Below are 21467 nucleotides of genomic sequence, written 5' to 3'. Positions count from 1 at the left end.
TTCTTGCCTCTTTAGTATACACTCAGTCAAGCTGTCTATAAGATTAGGATATATCACTTTTCGAACTACAAGTCTTCAGCTCTTTGGTCCTATTATACAATAATTTGTTAGTGCAAGCATGCTAGATGTTAATTGCTCCTCGTGTAGAAAAGTTGTACCCGATTAATCGTGCTAACTAATTACTGTGGTATATAATATCTTTCATTGTAATCCCTCTATGAGACTTTTTCTCCTTTGAAAACACTAATAACTGATTTTTATCATCGCGTCTGGCCATGGGTAATGATCTAAGTGTTTAGACATTCCACTTATCTTAAGCACAGTGCCACTGGCTTTGTCTTGCAAGAGGATACATCTCCTACAACGCCCCATGGCAAAGGCATGAATTACTCCCATGGCAGGCTTTTGGAAAATGAATACACAAACAGGGTATTTAGTCCTCAGGCAACATAATGGACATCAGACATGTTGAATTGGCCTGGCAGGATATTACATTTCAATTGAAAGGCCAGTTAAACAGGTCATCAATGAAGAATGCAGCACAGCTCATTTCTTTGTCTCACATATTTCCCCAGGTTGGTCACTGCTAGTCAGAATTTCGTAATGAAACCTTTGTTGAATAAATGAACCTGCTACAAGAATGAAGATAAACCAGGTATAACAGTTTCAGTTCTATATGCTCCTGCATTTAAACAGTGTATATATTTGTATATCAGCTTTAATATGTCTCCCACGACTGGAGTAGCCCACAAGTGGTTAGTGTTCAACTGAAATAGCAGCTTTGCCTACTCAATCCGCTGCAGGCTGAGATCAAGTGCTTCGACATAAATGTGAATAAACATGATGCACTCTGCAAGGGTACCAATGCCATGAGCCATGCTGTGAATAGATTCTCCATTGTCCTTCAGCTCAGGCGGGCTTTGCGCGCATGCGCACTGGAGGCGTGCCCACAGAAAGAAACGGCTGAGCTGTGCGAGCTTCAGACCGAGCAGAGCGTTTACTCGTTGAACGGCAGGAAGGATGCGTTTCTTCGGTTTATGTGGAGTTCATTTCTGTTGTCGAAATTCACCGCTGATGTGTGTTTACGCGTGTTAATTTACAAATTCACGAGAAAGTAGTGAGGCGAATGCGAATAGTGAAAGGGGAGGAAACGGTGAAGCTAGTCACCTGGGGATGAAAGTACAAATCGTCGGTTGCACGCGAGACTGTTGATAAAGGTAGGTTACATTGTGATCTTTGATCTTTTCTGTAACTTTGTGTCCCCACCACAAACAAGAAGGTTTTATCTTCTGTTTGTTGATATGTTCACTATTCATGTGTCCACCAGGTATGAAATAAGCTCCGTTGACTGTTTGTTTCCTCAGACTTCAGTTAAAACCGTTGAGTATTAATTAGTGATCCATCACCTGTCCCATCTCTTTATTAAAACACCACGTGCTTGTCCTTCCTGCTTTATCCATTCACTCTTCTATGTATTAATTGTCCTTCAATGCCAACTCGACCCTGTGCTCATCATTGTTCTTCGTTCTGGTGTTTTCATCTAACACCACCACATTACTCTTATTCCACTTCCTGTCCCTGAACTTTAATGAGGATTTGATTGGACTGTTTTATTTCATGTATTCTGTAGTGCCTTGTTGTTGTTGTTGGTATACCTAGCATGTTGTTGTTCATCACACAGTTTACTGTGGATATCCTGATCTTTGGTTACACTATTGTACTAAATAATTTGTCTTCTGTGCTGGAGAGATATTTTGAGCTTTAATTAATTAATTAATTTAAATTAGATCCACCCTTTGACTAAATGCTATAAGAGCCTAAAGGTGCAGTTATCTGAAGCGTAATGAACCCCAGAGTGGCTACAAAGCTTTATTTTGGCAGTTGATTTCAGCAGGTGAAGCTGTTATGTCTCAGAGCTTCTCTAGTGGTGGTGTAAATCATTAACAAGGTGCTGCAAGGTCATGGGTAAACTTGGAGAGAGCAGCCAGGAAGCACCTAGTCCCATTTTGCCCATGTTTAATAACCACGGTTGATTAGGCGGTACATTGTGCTTTTGTTAAAATGATAATATTGGAAATTAAGATGCCAAACTGTACTTGTTCTGGTCGCTTGGGTGTTACTATCAACATTTAGTACGTATTTACAGCTTTCTAGGTGAATCAGGTCTAAATATATGCCTTAAATTATTTGTAAAGGTGCACTATATTGACATTTCCATAGTAAAGATGATAAGCATAAGTACAGTTTGGTTGCTTTATTTCTGACAGTGTAGTGTGCATAAATTTAGTGTATTGTCTAAATGGTGGCACGGTTTCATCACCATGTTTTAAACAGATTGCTTAACGAGTATTACTACCCTGGTGGTGTCACTGACCTGGATGTCAGAGCGCTGAACTTAAACTGTACGCAGGTCACCATGTTCTTCTCTTTCAGTTTTATAAAGAAGTCACCTGTCTGTGGGGGTGTATTCACACATCTTTTAATTCACCTTTAACTTAGATTTCACGTTATAAAGTGGCACTGTATGTTGTATAACCATACGCAGAGATCATAAAAGTAATTATGGTTGGTTTATCCCACTTTAATCTCTGCCGTTTATTGTTCAAGCTTCCTGAGAAGTTACCAGTAATCAGCGGGTGAACTTTCCACATATCAGTCTTTCAGCTTTAGAGGTTGGTGTAAGTCTGTTATTTCTTGAAGTGCGCCACTGGATGCTGCACCAACAACCCTTATTAGTAAATACGTTTACGTGTACAAAAGAATCAGATCAGATACGTAAAGTAAATTTTGGCACTAATTCACCCTGCACTATAGATGCACTAATGTAACCTGAAACTCTGAGCTTAATATGAGTCAGCTGATATAATTGGATTCTTTTCTAGACACATGACTGCTCCTCTGCTGTTTCCTTACAACCTACCAATGAACCAACCTACCAATAAAATTCCAACTTCCTGCTGTTTAAAATAAATAAATAATTTCTGCTTTGCTTGGCGATCATTATTTAGGAGTTTTATGGTTGCACAGCTGTTAATTCTCTCTTTAGTCTTTAGTACTTCCAGTGCAACTCTTCTCTAATCTCTATGCTTATCTGTGCTGAATAACTTGGTCATTTTGCTAAGAATCCAGGTGTGGCTTACTTGAAATGCATTAACAGCATTAATCTGATCCATCACATGATTGCTCGAGTGAAATAGTAACTGCTGAAATCAGATGCTGCTTATATTCTTGGTGCACACTCTCGGTCTTCAGCTTCTCTAACACACCAGCCTGACCTCTTTTATGGTTAATGAGGTGATTTACCTCAAAAATCTACTAGAATAAGGAGTCCTTCCACTGGAGTTGGGGTTCTGACACTGCACAAACATTGCACTGATCCTAGATCACCTTGGAATGGTGGTAGTAGTAGGAGATTTATGGAGTTTGTGCCTGCGAACACTCTCTGTAAGCAAAAAGAGGATAAACTGTATATAACATGCAAGTATTTCACTTCAGATTGCAGCATAAACAGGAATAAAGTTTTTGTCGTCTTCTTCTTTAATCCTTTCACTTGAATTATGCCTTGAGCACTGAATCACAAGGTTTAGTAGAGTTCGGTGTATTAGTTAGGCCAAAACAACATTCTTGCTGTGTATGTCCAAACCATGCCAGTCTTTTGATCCACAGGCTCTTCAAACTTTCTATAACCCTGCTACCCTGAGAGCAAGGTCAGCCATCCTCATCCAATTTGTGTATCATATTTCATTCAGTGGATGGCTCATGCAATGTTTTCAGACATTCTTTGTTCGTGTTTATTGTGTAATCCTGAGGTATCACAGCAAATGTATTATCTTTTTTAAAATCTATTTTTTTTTAAAATACAGGTTCCATGCTGTTGTGTATGGATTATTAAGAGTGTATGGCTGTGTTGACAGACAGCTTTATATATAAACACAGCTCCTCTTTTAATTATGAAAACAGTCATGGATCCCATAGTTGAGAACATTTCAACAGCCTCTTTATTTATTTATTTATTTATTTATTTATTTATTTATTTATTTATTGTGAGTGCTACAACCTTGTACGTTTGTGGTTCTGCAGTAAGCCATCACTCCTGTCAGTTATGCTGACACCATGAGGGTGTTCACACCTGTAGTGAAATTGAAGGTGTCCTCAATCACACTGTGGTTTCAGGTCTGTGGCTTAATTCAAACTTAGTATTACACACACATGCTGCGTTTAACATGTTGCTTGGGCTTGTTCTCAGAAATCATTGCTGCATGACTGCATGTTGGAGTATTAATGGAAACACTGAGACAGTATTACATAATGCCAGGAGACTGACAGAATCATTGCTGGTTCTCAAATCACCCTTTCAAATGTTAACAAATTGTGGTGCTAAAGACAACACAGGTTTATTTAAAAAAAAAAAAAAAACCAAACTTTGTTAAATATGTGTGTACCACAATTATTGGCACCCTTTTAGTCAATACTTTGTGCTACCTCCCTTTGCCAAGATAACAGCTCTGAGTCTTCTCCTATAATGCCTGATGAGGTTGGAGAATACATGGCAAGGGATCTGAGACCATTCCTCCATACAGAATCTCTCCAGATCCTTCAAACGCTGGTGGACTCTCCTCTTCAGTTCACCCCACATGTTTTCTATTGGTTTTAAGTCAGGTGACTGGGATGGCCATGGCAGGACCTGGATTTTGTGGTCAGTAAACCATTTTTGTGTTGATTTTGATGTATGTTTTGGATCATTGTCCTGCTGGAAGATCCAACCACAGCCCATTTGAAGCTTTCTGGCAGAGGAAGTCAGGTTTTCATTTAATATCTGTTGATATTTGAGTCCATGATGCCTTGTATCCTAACAAAACGTCCAGGTCCTCTGGCAGAAAAACAGCCCCAAAACATTTAAGAGCCACCACCATATTTAACCGTAGACATGAGGTACTTTTCCATACGGTTACCTATCGGTGTGCGCCAAAACTACCTCTGGTGTTTTATTGCCCAAAACCTCCATTTTGGTTTCATCTGACCATAGAGCCAGATCCCATTTGAAGGTCCAGTAGTGTCTGGCAAACTGAAGATGCTTGAGTTTGGTTCTGGATGAGAGTAGAGGCTTTTTTCTTGAAACCATTCCAAACATCTTGTGGTGAATGTAGGTGGCTTCAGATTGTAGTTTTGGAGATTTGTAGTTTTGGACAGTTCTCCAACTGTGATCCTTGGAGATTTTTTGGCCGTTCGAACCATCCTCTTTACAGTGTGTTGAGACAATATAGACACACGTCCAATTGTCCAATCAATGTCAAGTTGATTTGAACTTAATTATTACCCTGATGGTGGAAATGGGCATTTTCAATGCTTGTGCTATTTTCTTATGGCCACTTCCCATTTTGTGAAGCTCAACAACCTTTTGCCACACATCAGCTATATTCCTTGGTCTTACCCATTGTTATGAATGACCAAGAGAATTTGGCCTATGTTGCCTCATATTTATACCCCTATGAAACAGGAAGTCATGGTTGAACAACTTCCTGTTCCTAGTCTCCCATGTGTACAAAAAAAAGGTACAATATCAATGGAAATATAGTTCAGATACAGTTTTCTCATATGAATTCATAGGGGTGCCAATAATTGTTACACACCTATATTTAACAAAGATATTTTTTGACAAACCTGTGTTTTTTGAACAAATTATCAAAAGGTTCGACATCAAAGACAATTTTTCACAGCCGCCTTTGCTCATATTTAACAAGGGTGCCAATAAAATAAATATTCGTGGAGGGCACTGTATTGAGGGCCCTTACAATTTAACCATAATTAAAAAGCTACACGAACTCCTCTTTCTGCCTGATCAGAATTGTCAGATCGTATGTTGATGGACCGTTGCATCTCCGGTGACTTGAACAAGTCCTCCCAGTGGGAAAGTGTGTAGGAGTGATGTTGGTGTGTTTTGTACACACTTCTAGCAGCATAGCACATACAGAACCCTGCAAAATCAGGTAAATGTGAACCCCAATGCTATTCCCCCTTTCCTCCGCAGTATGCAGGAACCGTATGCGTATCTCATCTGCTTAATAAAATACATACAAATTGGTTCTACTGCCCTCTCATTTAACTGCCTATAATCACGGTGAAGCTCGGCAAGATCAGATTAACTGTAAGACCTTTCTGTTTATAATGTTATGAAATTGTATCATACAAATGCAATACAAATATGGGTTATTTAAACAAAAACACAGCTTGTCCACTTTTTACAGTATTCGGTCGATCATGATTCTCTCATAGTGCAGCCACTCTGCTAATGTGCTTTACCATTTAAAAAAAAGCAAGGCTGAATTACTCACCATTGCTGCATATAAATAATTATTACGCTAAAAACAATCTATATGAAATATTCTAACTAAATGTGTTTTTGCTGATGATCTGGGACAGAAAAGAAGCCAGTTCAGTTTCTGTGGTTGGGATAATGTTTGCAGTTGTTTATTTCTGATTGGTACTATCATACATCTAACGTCACAAATATGCGCAGCAGTTTGTGAAAACGCCTCCGCTGTCACTGTGGCTGAATTCTGTAAACCTGCTAAGAATGTCAGAAAACTGGTTGTAACCAAAACCAAATGTCTCTGCCAGTAATATTCTTTTATATCTCAGATTTTAAAGAAACAAATACACTATGCGAACAAAGTATGTGACACCTGACCATCACACCCATATGTGGGCCTTCCCTAAACTATTTCCACCAAGTTTAAAGCACACTATTGTACAGAATGTACGCTGTAGCATAAATAATTCATCTTTACTGGAAATATGGTGCTCAAACATGTTCCAGCATGACTGTGTCCCTGTGCACAAAGCAAGGTTTCTAAATTTGCCAATCTCTGACCTCCTTGTCCAACATCAGTGTCTGACCTGAGTAATGCTCTTGTGGCTGAATAAACACACATCCCCACAGCTACACTCCACAATCTAGTGGAAAGTCTTCCAAGAAGAGTGGAGGCTGTTGTACCAGCAACAGGGGACTAAATCTGGAATGGGATGTTCAACAAACACACATGGGTGTGATTTGTCATGTGTCCACATAGTTTTGGCCATATAGTGTACGTTTGACTAAAATGACAGAGGAATTTTTTTTATTTAGGTTGATAATTTGTTGCCATTGCTGTCTGCCTGCAAAGGTTATGTCTGGTATGGAGCCAGTTTAACAAATGCAGCAGTAAGACCACTTTGCCTAAAGGTGTAAAGGGTTTTCCCAGGACACCACCCATATAAGCCCATATTTGAAATCTTTTGTGGTCAATGGTAACTTCTATAACTAAGCTATAGCTAACAGTAAGAAGACTATTTTTAGTATGTAATACTGTTTAGATCGTGTATTTGTTTGTTTCTTAAATAGAAAATAAATCAGACACCACTTTTGACAACAATGACTGAAAGCTTTGAATAGTTTTTGATTGCTGCTGTTCATTTTTATCACATGGAAAAAGTAGTAGCCCTGGATCTGCCCTCTAATCAATATAGTCTTTAATCACTGAGATGTACAAAAACATACACAGATGAGCCTTTGAACAATGACTCATGAATACCACTATGTGCACGCGCGCGCACACACAGAATCAGCCCTGTTTCCAGTGAACTAAACTAGCCTCATTATTGCGTATACCCATGGAGCTGTTTGTTTAGAGTATGATCAGTAAAGCTGTAAGTGATGTGTTTATGAGAGTTCAGGAAGGGTGGCGTCATGGATTTCCGCTAACATGGGAGATTACTAATGGCTCATATACAGTTCGTCTTTCTTGTCTGTACCCCCATAATGAACCCATGCGATGCTTTTATATACAGTACATTCTATTGCTCCCAGTTGGGCTGGCGTGGCATAATGGGGGTTGGTGCAAATGGTTCTGGTATGGAAAAAAAATGCTTTAAACTGCCCATCCCCCTGATATTTCCCTGCTCTAGGCAAGATAAAGGTTTGCTCCAACACCTGATGTGTATTCACGTACACTAGATGCAGCAAAGTAAAACTGAATGGGTGAACAAGTTGAGACAAAGATGTAGGTCTGAATATAAGAATGAAATTGCAATTCTTCAAGTTCAAGAAAAAGTTATACCAATTGTAGTGTAGAAGACAGAATTTCTCACAATATAAAAAAATAACATCCTTATACCAACAGCTTATAGTACCTAATCCATTTCAACCTAAAAAGCTACATAGTTAACAGGATCTTTACAAAAAAAATCCATCCCACCGCTACCCTTGCTTCCAGTCTATCTCTCTCCTGGCCCTTGTCTTGATTTCTGTTTTGTGTCGAACACTTTAGAATTCCGAACGCGGTTTCAGTTTTACATGGCATCAATAATATTGAGCAAGTGAAAGATGCATGCTCAAGAATGTATCTTTCTTACATTTACATTCATTCATTTAGCAGACGCTTTATCCAAAGCGACTTACAAATGAGGAAAAACAAGCAAAGCGATATATCAAGCGGAGAACAATACAAGTACTGCTATCATACAAGATTTATAATTGAGATTTAGGGAAGCAGAGTTTGCAGAGTAAGGGTTCTTTTTTTTAATATAATGTGGGGGTTGGCAGGGCTTAGTTAAGTGTTCACGGAAGAGGTGGGTCTAGCCGTTTTTTTTGTTTGTTTTTTTAAATAGTGACAGATTCTGCTGTCCATTCATTCCACCACTGAGGAGCAGTCAGTTTGAAGGTTCTGGAAAGAGACATTGTGTCTTGCTGAGTAGGCACTACTAAGGAGTGTTGAGGTAGGGGGATGCTGTTTTTTATTTTTTTATTTTTTTTCTTGTACGTGAGCATCAAGACCTTGAATTTGATGCCAGAAGCTACAGGAAGCCAGTGGAGGGAGATGAAGAGGGGTGTGACATGGGTTCTTTTGGGGAAATGTTTTGTTTTCACATTTATGACATTTGGCAGATGCCCATATGCAAAGCAACTTCCATTTTATTTTATTTATACATCTGGGCCTTGCTCTTAACACAACAGTGGCGGCTTGGCAGTGTTGGGCTTAGCCCAATGTTTTAACCACTGAGCTGCCACTGTAGTTTCATAGGCTGGGGTAAGAGTTTACGTTTGTTGGCATCTGCTCCTTTTTCTGTTCTTTAGAGAAATCCATATTGTTGTCTTTAACAAGTTTTGCATGTTTATCCTGCTGTCTCAAACTAAGCCAAAAAGCCCCATCTGCTTCTTACAACATGGTTAACTTCTGTTTCCCCTGGCACAGCCTCAACTATCTACTTATGATCAGCTTAGTCATTTGTGACCTGCAGGAGTAAAATGTAGCATACATCAGAATGAAAATGTCATCTGCAGACATGTTTACGATTTGATTGAGGCTACTAATGAGGAGATACTAAGCTGCTTATCCAGGCTTCACACTCCGATCCATATGTGCAATATTATCTAAACAAATTTGGTGGTATTTTTGCATATCCTCTGCCAACTGCCAGATGCACAAATCCTGTCACCAGCTCTGATGCTTTATGGGTTTGTGTTGCTCTTGTAACCTCAGTTAGTACAATCTACTACCAAACCAATTTGCTGGTGACATTGTTATGCTTAAAAGACATTTTGTAACTGTGGTTATACACACATGCTTGATTTTATTGCCTTTTTGAATACAGTACTTTTTAATGAATATTTATGGTAGTGCTTGTCTGATTCACTATGTACTTGTGTACTAATTCACAGCCATGTAAATAAGCCTAAAACTGATCTCTTCATAGTTGCTATCTCTCTTGGATATTCATAGATAATGGTTACTGTTGGGACCATAAAGATTCTTAAGATTTATAAGTAGCTTTTATTGCTACTTGTTGTTGTTGTTGTTGTTGTTGTCCACAGAAAGACACAACCATAGACACGACCTTAGAAAAATACTAGTTTAGCAAGACGGCATTACCTCTGTCATTACATAAGCTGAATCTGCATGAACGTGAAAGCCATTTTAGATACATAAATAAATGATGGCTGCCTTTATTGGAGGTGTGTGAACCCAAGGGCATGACTCTTCCTGGGGTATTTGGGTGAGTGCTGATGGTGCTGTTCTCACGTTGAGAGGTGTCAGTCTTCACTCCAGGTGTGAGGGAAGGAGGTCAGGTTTATGAACCTACTGTCTGTACATTGCAGGAATCCAGATTGGCTCCTTTATCTCCAGTCAATGGCCTCAAAGCAGTCTGAGCTTATCTTTATCTCTCTAATCCCATTCCAACTGCTCTTTACACAGTTGAAAAACAATGACCTGTTCAACATTTGTCAATATTCTTAATTACCTGAGTGAAGGGATGCTTTAATGTGTGGGTTTATTTAGCTGCAAGCTGTGGCTAAGGCCAGTTTTCAATTCGGATTCTTTAGATTTTGGTTATGAAGTTGGATATTGGATATATGCATGTTGCAATGCAAACGTCTGTGTGACTGTAAAAAAATTAATATTTAATTCTTTATTATAACTTTTTAAGAGATTTGTGGTTAAAGTGTTTGTTTTTTTTATTTTTTATTATTTATTTGTGCATGGTCTGGGCATTTGCAGATCTGCACTAATATATGCGTTGTGCCATAATGAAGCTTTCTGGGAGGTGGCTTCAGGACATCCAGCCTTCTGTCCAGGTCAGTGGCTCTAGAGAGACTCTTCTGCCAAAATGCAGCATGATCCACGTTCTGCCACATGCTAGGATACGCCGCACCATTGTCTGTTTGGTGCAACGCATCATTCCAACACCAGAGAACTAGTGGTAGTTACGGCCAGCTATAGATCGTTTCACTTCTTGCCCCACAATTTCGACTGTATAGTGCAGTAGTGTGAGTTTTGGAACGTCGCCAAACAAACTAGCCTAGCTACCATTGTCATGCTACTTGGAATCTGTTTAAATGTTCTCCTTTTGAACTGAAAGTGTCCGCTCACTTTCTTTTGATTTTTGTTGTAGGGATTGGTAGAGAAGGCTCAGTCCTCTTTGTGTGTTCCAGTTTAGGCATACTGATGCCGCATACTAACTCAAAATTTCTCTTGTTGCTGTTGAGAACATGCAGGAAAGGTGCTATTGCTTAATATCAGAGAGTCTAAAACACCTACACAGATCATTTCAGATACATATTTGGATTGCTTCGTCTCCTGTTGGTGTATTTTTGAGTTATAACGTCTACAAGCATACTCTGAATTTCAGAGGTCCTGTGCAAAATGTATAAAGGTTGTCAGATCTGGTAATACCATATTACACTGATTATCATGACGGTGTAATATCGTCTAGAAGGCATTATTATATCATACAAGCCTATGCGCACTCCTAGCATGTAACACGCTCATGTACTTCAGCTTCTTGTTCTGTTGATCCAATTGCTATTGAAGTAAAGTCCTCTAGGATAATAATCTTTCCTCATGGCGTCATTTCTTTGAAAGGCAGATATCTGTGGTCATAAGAAGACGTGCAGTTCGTTTAGAAATGCTTGCAGATATTTGCGTCATTCCCAGTTGACTCTACAGCGTGTATATTTGTGAATGTGACTAGCCGGGCGCACAGGGTCAGAGGTTAGTATGTATAGGGTCATTTAGGCTGTGGGGATTGTGAAATGGATGGATGGAGAGGGAGGGAGGAAGAGGTGTTCAGTATATGAGGGATCGAAGAAAGCCAGCTGCTCCCCTTGCGTTGTGCTGCTACTGACATGGATGTCAGAAGGGGCTGTTTGGAAAGTCACTGGCAACATCCGAGGCCTTTGGTTTCCCACGCTGCCTTCTCATGCTCCCCGTACTCCCCTCATTTTCACACAGAGCTATAAATAAGCCCCACTGCCCCAATCTGATAGAGCAGCTATGAAAAAGTGCTCTGGAATGAACACTATTTAGCTGTGATTATTAGTCCTTCCAGTAAATCATATGAATGGTGTGATAAATAGAGCATTGCTATGTATGAGTCAAGCGCGTGCGTGCATGTGTGTGATAGAGGGAGAGAGAGAGAGTGAGCGAGCGAGAGGTTAACTCCTATAGAGGTTTTGGGGAGTTCCAGGGAGGATTAAGAGTTTCAGTCTTTAGTGATCTGCTTGTTTTTCTTCCAGCTTCTGCCACCCAGTAGCAGTACCCCACATAACCTTGCCATTCTTTGTCTGGTATGCATTATTTATTATTAAACTAATAGTTATGTATATTTGTTATGCATATTTGTTGAAGACATCCTCCCCTCCATCTTCAATGCGTCACATTGTATTCCTTTACCCATTTAAAAAGTAATTTACGAGGAAGAACGATGGTGTTAATTTGAGATTCTACAACAGGGTGTTTCATTATATTTTGTGGATATAATTATACTCTGAGCATCAACTCAGTGCTGTTATGGGAAAAAAAAATGTTAACAGAAAGCAGGCTTCTAGCATTCATTGTCTCTGGTTTAAGGGTGAGTCCAGCAGGCTGCATGCGTTCATTCAGCCACAGATGAATAACAGAAGCCACTGCATAGACCATAATAATTTTAGTAAATCTAACAAATTACCAAATGGTTTGAGATGCATCCAAGATAAATGCAAACTGTGTGTCTGCAGCACCTGAGTAGCTGTGCTCTCTATGCTTACTAATGAAATGAGCATTATTTAGTTTCAGTTGTGTAATGTGTGCAAAAAAAACCCGACCCAGTAGCATCATATCATCAGGGCTTGAGGTGTAGGGCTAGGCACAAGGGCTGACTGCTATGCTCAAAGATAATAAACATGTTTTTCCGCTGCCTTAAAAAGAAGCCACGAGCCTGACGACAGGAAGTACCTTTGTGTCGCATGCTGCACGGTGTTGCCGTGGCAACAAATGCAGGTAAGCAGCTCATCAGGAAGTGAAGGCAGTGCTGACAGACGAAGGAACAATCAGATTGAGGTCAGTGTCAGATGGAGCACCACCAGAGATGACTTCACTCTGCTATTGTTTCTCTAGAAAAGGGGAGGACTGATGAATATTTCATTAGCATCAGCTGGAGAAACCTGTTTGGCCTGCTGAGCACTTTTCCTTTCTCTTAATCTGAAAGGCCGAATTGAACGTGCTGGGATGAGTGTGACGCTACTATTCAGACAAGATTTCTGGACATGTCTGTACGCATTACGATTTGCATGTGTCACGCAATCTCTGTATAAATCACAGAGATGGAAGTGTCTTCACCATGTCTGCATGGCTTTCACACCAAAAGTTACATGCATATTATGTAATAGCATGTTTTTAATGCCAACAGATTGTTCTGACGATTATAACTGCTCGATGTAGGGCTTGTGGCCACGGACATTGTGTTCGATTATTAATAGGACACATGGCCATAACGTACATGTGTTATACCTGTGATAGGAAGTTAATAACTTACCACAAAACCCCCGGAAGCATCGTTTCTCTGACAAGCTTTTTTTTTTTGTCTATATTTAATTGTTCTGCATTTTAAACTTTGCCAATACTTGCTTTCAGTTTAATTTTGACAGGAGATGATGGAAATAAGCACTCCATTCACCTCTTTTCCTACATTTTATACTAGATAAAAACAAGGAGGTGTTTTATTTCTGAGCTCAGGAACACTCCATCTGTAGTAATTATATTGACATGAGCGAATAAGGCTTAAGAGTTCATGTGAACATCATCAGCCGATAGCGTTTTATGAGTCTCTGTCTGAGGTTTTACATTGGACTTGCTGGTTTATTAATTTAAAAGGGTTTCTGCTTTGATAAAGAGAATCAGCTGACCTTTATCCTGGACCTCACTGCTGTCTCTGTGTGTGATTTTCTAATGTTGGGAATGAGTATGTTTTGATGAGCAGAAAATAATGTTAGCTACCTACATTTGTTAGTAGATGGATCGACTCGGAGGCGTCATTGACATGGATTCATGACGAGGCCTATCCGCTATTTAAAAACTGGTGATCAAGACTGCTCCTTATCGTAAATGTTTAGATAACAGTTGTTCTAGCACCTTGATATAGTGTACATAGAACGTGAGAATGATAAATTCTGGCACATTGTTCAGCCAGGCTAGCTACTTTCTCCACCAAGAATGTGTGTCAGTTCTGAGTTCTTATCTTATCTTAGGATTGACTAAATCCTCTGGTCTTCACAACCCAAAGGTTCAACTTGTGTACTCTGGGTAATGGCGCAACCAGACGTTTCTGTCTGACTCATGCCAGGGCAGATACACTGCATTCTGGAGTTTCTAATGGTATTCAAGACTGTCTTTGAGATGAGACATCTTGGAACTGCTCCACCACTGACTCTTCATTACAGAGTGTAATGAAACAGCAATAGTGGAATGCACTTAGCTTAATTACTTTGGCCTTTTGTGCTGTATGCCTTTTGTGATTTAGAATATCTGTTTTTGTTTTGTTTTTTGTCCAGAAACTTAGTGTTTTGTTTTTGTTTCTTTCCACAGGTTCCACAATCTCACTGGAAACTGCATGTGCCTTCAACTGTAAGCTAATCTTACAAGATACAGATTAACTGGATTTATCTTTTAGTTGGGAGTATAAATTTGCAAAGATGCCCATCTTGAAGCAACTAGTGACAAGCTCATCTCAGACCAAGCGACGCTCTCGCATGGACCTTACCACGGAAATGATTAGTGCTCCGTTGGGAGATTTTCGTCACACCATGCATGTGGGCAGGGGTGGTGATGCTTTCGGGGACACTTCCTTTCTCAGCAGCCACTCTGGCGAGCCCCCACAAGATGCCACTTCTAATCCCCGCTCTCCCAAGCTGGGCCTACTGTCCAGAACCTTCAGAAGCAGCAAGCGGTCTCAGTCAGTCACTCGTGTGGACCAGCGAGACAACACACAACTACCCCCAAGTGACTCACCAAAGTATGTGAAGAATGCCTTGTCACTGCCTTTTCTGAATGATGAGGATCGGGATACTGAAGGCGGTAGGATGCTCAAGAGCCTAGCATCTAGTCCCATGAAGCAGCAGGCCTCCAATGGGGCAGCCGCTCATGGCCTAGACCTGGAGCTCCACGAGAGGTCCTTCGGGGAGCTCACAGACTTGCGACCCTCTCTGTCTTATAATGGAGGAGGCATGAAGCACGCCGAGTCAGTTATGTCCTTTCATGTGGACCTGGGGCCTTCTATGCTAGGAGATATTCTAGGAGTCATGGAGAAGGAAGAAGATGACCTGGGCTTTGAGGAGGGCAAAAACAGCGAGGGTCAGGCTTCCCCTCTTCTCAGCCACCAAGGAGTACAAGAGGAGGAGGCAGAGGAAGACGAGGAGGCGGAGGAAGAGGGAATGAGAGGAGAGGAGGAGCAGGAGATGGATTTGGAGGTGGAACATGACGCTACTCTTCATGCCCCCAGTTCAGTAGACCTGGAAATTAAAAGTGAGGTCATCAGCACTCCTGAGCCTGAACACAAACAGTTGCTGCACTCTGACAGCTGCTCTGTCTCCAGCTCTGGCTCCCAAGCCGTGGAGGACAAACAACTCTGCCAGCCTTATCAAGGAGACATGGACAGCACCAACTACAGCTACCACCCTGGGGAGGAAGGAGCCTTCTCTGCCTTCTTGGAGGATGAGGATGATGAGATCCGTGTGTGAGACTCTAAGCCTTGTGGAATCTGTATGGGGATAGAGACATGTAAGCAATTTTGAAACTGTTAATGAAAATGAAGGTCTATATCTGCTCCTGGACCCTGTGAGGGAAGTGAGCAAAACATATCTAATGGCCCAGCAGAGGACCTCATAGCACCACTGTCAGACATGTTCACTCAGCCTGGGTCTGGCAGCTGCCACATTTTGCCACTGAACATGTAAGTGATGATGAGGAGACTCATGAAGAAAAGAAATGTCATTAATGTCTTAACCTCATCACTTGCCTTTGCATCTTCTGACTCCAACATTGCGTATTTGTGTAAAGGTTTTTGGTCATGTGTACTACAGGTGCTGGCTAATGGTATCTCCCGACACAAGTATATTTTCACTACACAATAAGCAGGCTCTTTGCTGAAGGTTTAAAAGGCGCATGTAGCTAATGCTGGTGTGCCCACAGGACATGTTGCATATCTGCCTGGCCTGTGGATGAGTGCAAAATCTTTGACAGTAATTGCAACATTGTAGTGCATGTGAAGGATTATGGTTACACATCCTGTTCGACACCGTCATTAGGGCAGCTGACGGAGAAAGATGGGAAATCATTCTGTAATAAAGATAACAAACCAGAACCTGAAACGGGTGCAGTGGCCAGATGTTTTGTGTTCCGTTTTCCCTTCCACTAACTGTGCATAATTTTGCAGTGCTGACAGCTGGGAAGCTTCATGTTAGGGGGATTCATGTTTGTAGAGGACTTTGTATAGGCATTGCATGTGTAGTGTCGTTATCTCACCACTTCCTTCCTCATCACGTGACCGTAACTATTTAGCTCTGCAGCTCGCTGGTTAAGATGGTGGAGAAATGTTTCTGTACCTCTGTATTAAGGAACACTCTGTGAAATTGGGTTGAAATTGGGTTTTCCTACCTTGCATTATTATAGCAAATAAAAAGACACTGCACTAATTAAGCTAAACTCAGTTTTGGTATACAATGCAGTGTGTTTCAGCACCACTGTATAGTGTTAATCACCTGGGTGAGGGACAGCTTGTACACTAACTTGTACTTAGTTTCTTTTATCATTTGTTCACAGAAGTCATGTTGTAAAATGTGAATATGTGAGGCCTTTACTGCTGCCCAGTCTGTGCTGGTGTGCTTGCCTATTATAGCTTACTCATTTCTATCTTTTGTAGGCTACAGAGACTAGCTGTTCTAAAAAAAAAATAAAAAATAAAATAAAATGCTGAGTTGTAAGAAATCCTTGCAGAGCTTTTAGCAATAGGGTTGTCTTCAGCCTTAAGTAGATATGACAAAAGTGCCAAATTTAATCTGCCATGTAATCCGAAGTAAAACTAGCAATTTGTATATCATCAAAGAAGGGATTTTACAGTCTGGGTCCCTAAGTGACTTTATTCAAATAAGGGGCTCAAACCTCGTACTTAATTCACTGAATTGTTTGAGTGTATTTGCTTAACCCGCAGAAGAGCAAAATCACAGAAGTTCCAAGATATTTGCCTTTTTTTTGTGGAAAATCTGTTTTGAATATGAAAAAGTAAATATGAGGAAATCGCTCCAGATTTGCTGTGCCAGCTGAATTTTAACATTCAGAACACAAACATTTAGCTAATCTTTCTTACTTAAAGTCCTCTTATGCATATATTTCTTGCTTGGATGGCCTTGTTTTGAAAATGCAACATAACTATATTTTTCAATAAAATGATATCACCAAGCAAGGCTTGTGTGTTGTTTTGTCTAGGACTTTCACTTTGAGACAGTTCCATGGTGTGTACAGTATTGTTATGAACCCTGATTAGATTAACAGTGTAGCTTTATGGGAGGCCACTATCTGTAACTGAAAAATAGGGAGAAATGACCCTGACTGGTAAAATGATGACATGCTCACAGCTAGAACAGCTTGGCTCCATATCCATAGATTGAGTTGATTTTATGGAAAAAGAAGACCTTGCTGCATTTTAAAGCTAGATTTTAGATAACTCGTACTGTGGACCACGGTCCAGCTGCAGACCCAGTAAAGTGTTTCAGTGGATTAAACTGAGTACTTGAAAAATACTGTAGCAGATAAGCATTCAGAGACTCTGGTTTTCTAAAAATAAACCATTGCAGCTTCTGTAGCAAATCCTCTGATAAACTGTATCCCATCACTTGGATTTATGTAAACTGTTTAGCTGAATGTGCAGCTCATTGACTAACTACAGGTCTAAGGGGAGAGTTTTCTGAAATATGAAATAAAATGAAATAGCTAGTTCATTTCATTTAACTTCCATGATCTACAGTTGCAATCAAAATTATTCAACCCACATTGCAAATCAGGTTTATTGTCAAAATTTACAGACTTCAAATCAAACAAAAGCAGTTGGAATAGTTCAACACAATGAATGCTTCACGTGGTTTCCCCAAATTCAACTGAAAATGCAACTTATGATTTCCTTTAAAGATAAATAGAGAGAAGTATGTGTTTATTCGAGCAAATTCAGAACAAATGTGTATTATCAGTTCAGAGTCCATGCTGCTAGTCAAAAGTGGTAATATAAAGCTTCAAAATAAAACATGACCACCTTAAACTGTCTTTTTATATATATATATATATATATATATATATATTACACATAAACTAATCACTAATGGTAAAGCACTAAAAGGTCACAGTCTTCCCTATTCACTCATGTTAATGGCTTATCTGGAGCCTTGTAAACAACAAATTTTACATAGCTGGACCATGACAAATGTTAGTTGCTTACCCCCGCTCTAGTACCATGCTCACTCAGTGGCAGTACAGCGTGAGTGCATTATGTCAGTTTATCAGTTTGTGTACCCTGACAACAATCTCACCGCCACCCGGTTCCTCTGTGGAGTGAGTGAGGCCTGGGGGAGGGGTGACCTGAATCAGTGATGGGGGAGTACTGTCCTTACTCAGCTCTTAAATACAAATCTTATGTGATGAGCCCTCATTGCACTGGGAGCAGTGCTGAAGAGCCTCAGGGAGCTTCCTGTTCATGACCATTCAGCATCACCCTTACTGCTGATTAGGACTCCCCAAACCCCTTCTGCTGCACACTCAATATATATATCTAATACTCAACTCTAAAACAAATTCACCGCTTGCCTGTTCATTGCAGCATTTTGCCTGGCTTTCCTTCATGTCTTTTTGAAATGTAATCCATCTCCATCTAGCAGGGGTGTGTATTAATAGGTCCCCTATTCCCAATTCTCATCTAAAAGCAAATGTGTATTGATGGAAGGCTTTGAAAAGAGTACATGTCTCTTCGAATTTTTGTTGGCTTCTGCCACCTAGTGGCTCTAGATAAGATCTTTGGCACATGAGATTTTCTTTGTGATCAAATATTTATTGTCAAATTGAGAAACTATGCCATCTGAGGCTCTTTGGGTTATAAATCCTCTAGGACTGCAATGAAGTAAAACCATACTTAGTTTTATGGCATGCCATATTGAGCTTTGTAGTCATGAAGTCTAGTTGCTATTTTACTAGAAGCACAGCTTGAATAATTGCATACAGTGAGGGAAAAAAGTATTTGATCCCCTGCTGATTTTGTACGTTTGCCCACTGACAAAGAAATGATCAGTCTATAATTTTAATGGTAGTTGTATTTGAACAGTGAGAGACAGAATAACAACAAAAAAATCCAGAAAAATGCATGTCAAAAATTTTATAAATTAATTTGCATTTTAATGAGGGAAAAAAGTATTTGACCCCCTCTCAATCAGAAAGATTTCTGGCTCCCAGGTGTCTTTTATACAGGTAACGAGCTGAGATTAGGAGCACACTCTTAAAGGGAGTGCTCCTAATATCAGTTTGTTACCTGTATAAAAGACACCTGTCCACAGAAGCAATCAATCAGTCATATTCCAAACTCTCCACCATGGCCAAGACCAAAGAGCTCTCCAAGGATGTCAGGGACAAGATTGTAGACCTACACAAGTCTGGAATGGGCTACAAGACCATTGCCAAGCAGCTTGGTGAGAAGGGGACAACAGTTGGTGCGATTATTCGCAAATGGAAGAAGCACAAAAGAACTGTCAATCTCCCTCGGCCTGGGGCTCCATGCAAGATCTCACCTCGTGGAGTTGCATTGATCATGAGAACAGTGAGGAATCAGCCCAGAACTACACGGGAGGATCTTGTCAATGATCTCAAGGCAGCTGGGACCATAGTCACCAAGAAAACAATTGGTAACACACTATGCCGTGAAGGACTGAAATCCTGCAGCGCGCGCAAGGTCCGCTGCTCAAGAAAGCACATATACATGCCCGTCTGAAGTTTGCCAATGAACATCTGAATGATTCTGAGGACAACTGGGTGAAAGCGTTGAGGTCAGATGAGACCAAAATGGAGCTCTTTGGCATCAACTCAACTCGCCGTGTTTGGAGGAGGAGGAATGCTGCCTATGACCCCTGGAACACCATCCCCACCGTCAAACATGGAGGTGGAAACATTATGCTTTGGGGTTTTTTTTTCTGCTAAGGGGACAGGACAACTTGACCGCATCAAAGGGACGATGGACAGGGCCATGTACCGTCAAATCTTGGGTGAAAACCTCCTTCCCTCAGACAGGGCATTGAAAATGGGTCGTGGATGGATATTCCAGCATGACAATGACCCAAAACACATGGCCAAGGCAACAAAGGAGTGGCTCAAGAAGAAGCACATTAAGGTCCTGGAGTGACCTAGGCAGTCTCCAGACCTTAATCCCATAGAAAATCTGTGGAGAGAGCTGAAGGTTCGAGTTGCCAAACGTCAGCCTCGAAACCTTAATGATTTGGAGAAGATCTGCAAAGAGGAGTGGGACAAAATCCCTCCTGAGATGTGTGCAAACCTGGTGGCCAACTACAAGAAACGTCTGACCTCTGTGATTGCCAACAAGGGTTTTTAAACCAAGTACTAAGTCATGTTTTGCAGAGGGGTCAAATACTTATTTCCCTCATTAAAATGCAAATCAATTTATAACATTTTTGATGTGCGTTTTTCTGGATTTTTTTGTTGTTATTCTGTCTCTCACTGTTCAAATAAATCTACCATTAAAGTTATAGACTGATCATTTCTTTGTCAGTGGGTAAACATACAAAATCAGCAGGGGATCAAATACTTTTTTCCCTCACTGTATATATATATATATATATATATATATATATATATATATATATATATATATATATATATATATACACACATACAGTATCTCACAAAAGTGAGTACACCCTTAACATTTTTGTAAATATTTGATTATATCTTTTAATGTGACAACACTGAAGAAATGACACTTTTTGTTGCCAGCGCTTTAGATATTAATGGCTGTGTGTTGAGTTATTTTGAGGGGACAGCAAATTTACACTGTTACACAAGCTGTACACTCACTACTTTACATTGTAGCAAAGTGTCATTTCTTCAGTGTTGTCACATGAAAAGATATAATCAAATATTTACAAAAATGTGAGGGGTGCACTCACTTTTGTGAGATACTGTGTGCGTGTGTATATATATATATATATATATATATATATATATATATATATATATATATATATATATATATATATAACAAATGGTCTGTAAGGTATTGCTTAGTCCTCATTAATGAGTGTATATATAGGGTTCATTTGTATGTGTGTGTGTATACAGTATTTAGGATAAAAAGGAAAGAGTTTGTGCCATATTGGATCTGATTTGGGTTGGCAGATATAAGACAAGCTCTCCTTTCCAAGTTTTTTCTTTCCTTTTTTTTATTTTCTTAAAAATCACTGAGTTTGTTTTATATAAAAACTCTTTTATATAATGCCCTCTCACATTCAACTGCTTTTATTTCCAGCATATTTTGTAACGTGTAAAATTTGCATTAACATAAAAACATTCAACTGAGACACAAACTGAACAAATTTGACGAACAGAAATGGAATAATGAGTCCCTGAACAAAG

The 21467-nt window shown here is 40.0% G+C and overlaps 1 protein-coding gene across 1 annotated transcript; it reads left to right on the top strand.

The window, feature by feature from the left end:
- Window positions 1-937: 937 nt before the first annotated feature.
- Window positions 938-18076, top strand: cdc42ep4a (CDC42 effector protein (Rho GTPase binding) 4a). The gene is made up of 2 exons (XM_053612307.1): window positions 938-1217; window positions 14379-18076. The coding sequence occupies exon 2, from the start codon at window positions 14486-14488 to the stop codon at window positions 15527-15529; it is 1044 nt and encodes a 347-aa protein (XP_053468282.1). The 5' UTR covers window positions 938-1217; window positions 14379-14485; the 3' UTR covers window positions 15530-18076.
- Window positions 18077-21467: the final 3391 nt, after the last annotated feature.

Source organism: Ictalurus furcatus, chromosome 2 (genome assembly GCF_023375685.1).
Source record: "Ictalurus furcatus strain D&B chromosome 2, Billie_1.0, whole genome shotgun sequence".
Lineage (NCBI taxonomy): Eukaryota > Metazoa > Chordata > Actinopteri > Siluriformes > Ictaluridae > Ictalurus > Ictalurus furcatus.
This window is presented reverse-complemented; position numbering and strand designations above follow the sequence as displayed.

What these genes read in the sequence shown, in the direction of transcription:
- cdc42ep4a (XM_053612307.1), top strand. Translation starts at nt 14,486, where the DNA reads ATGCCCATCTTGAAGCAACTAGTGACAAGCTCATCTCAGACCAAGCGA.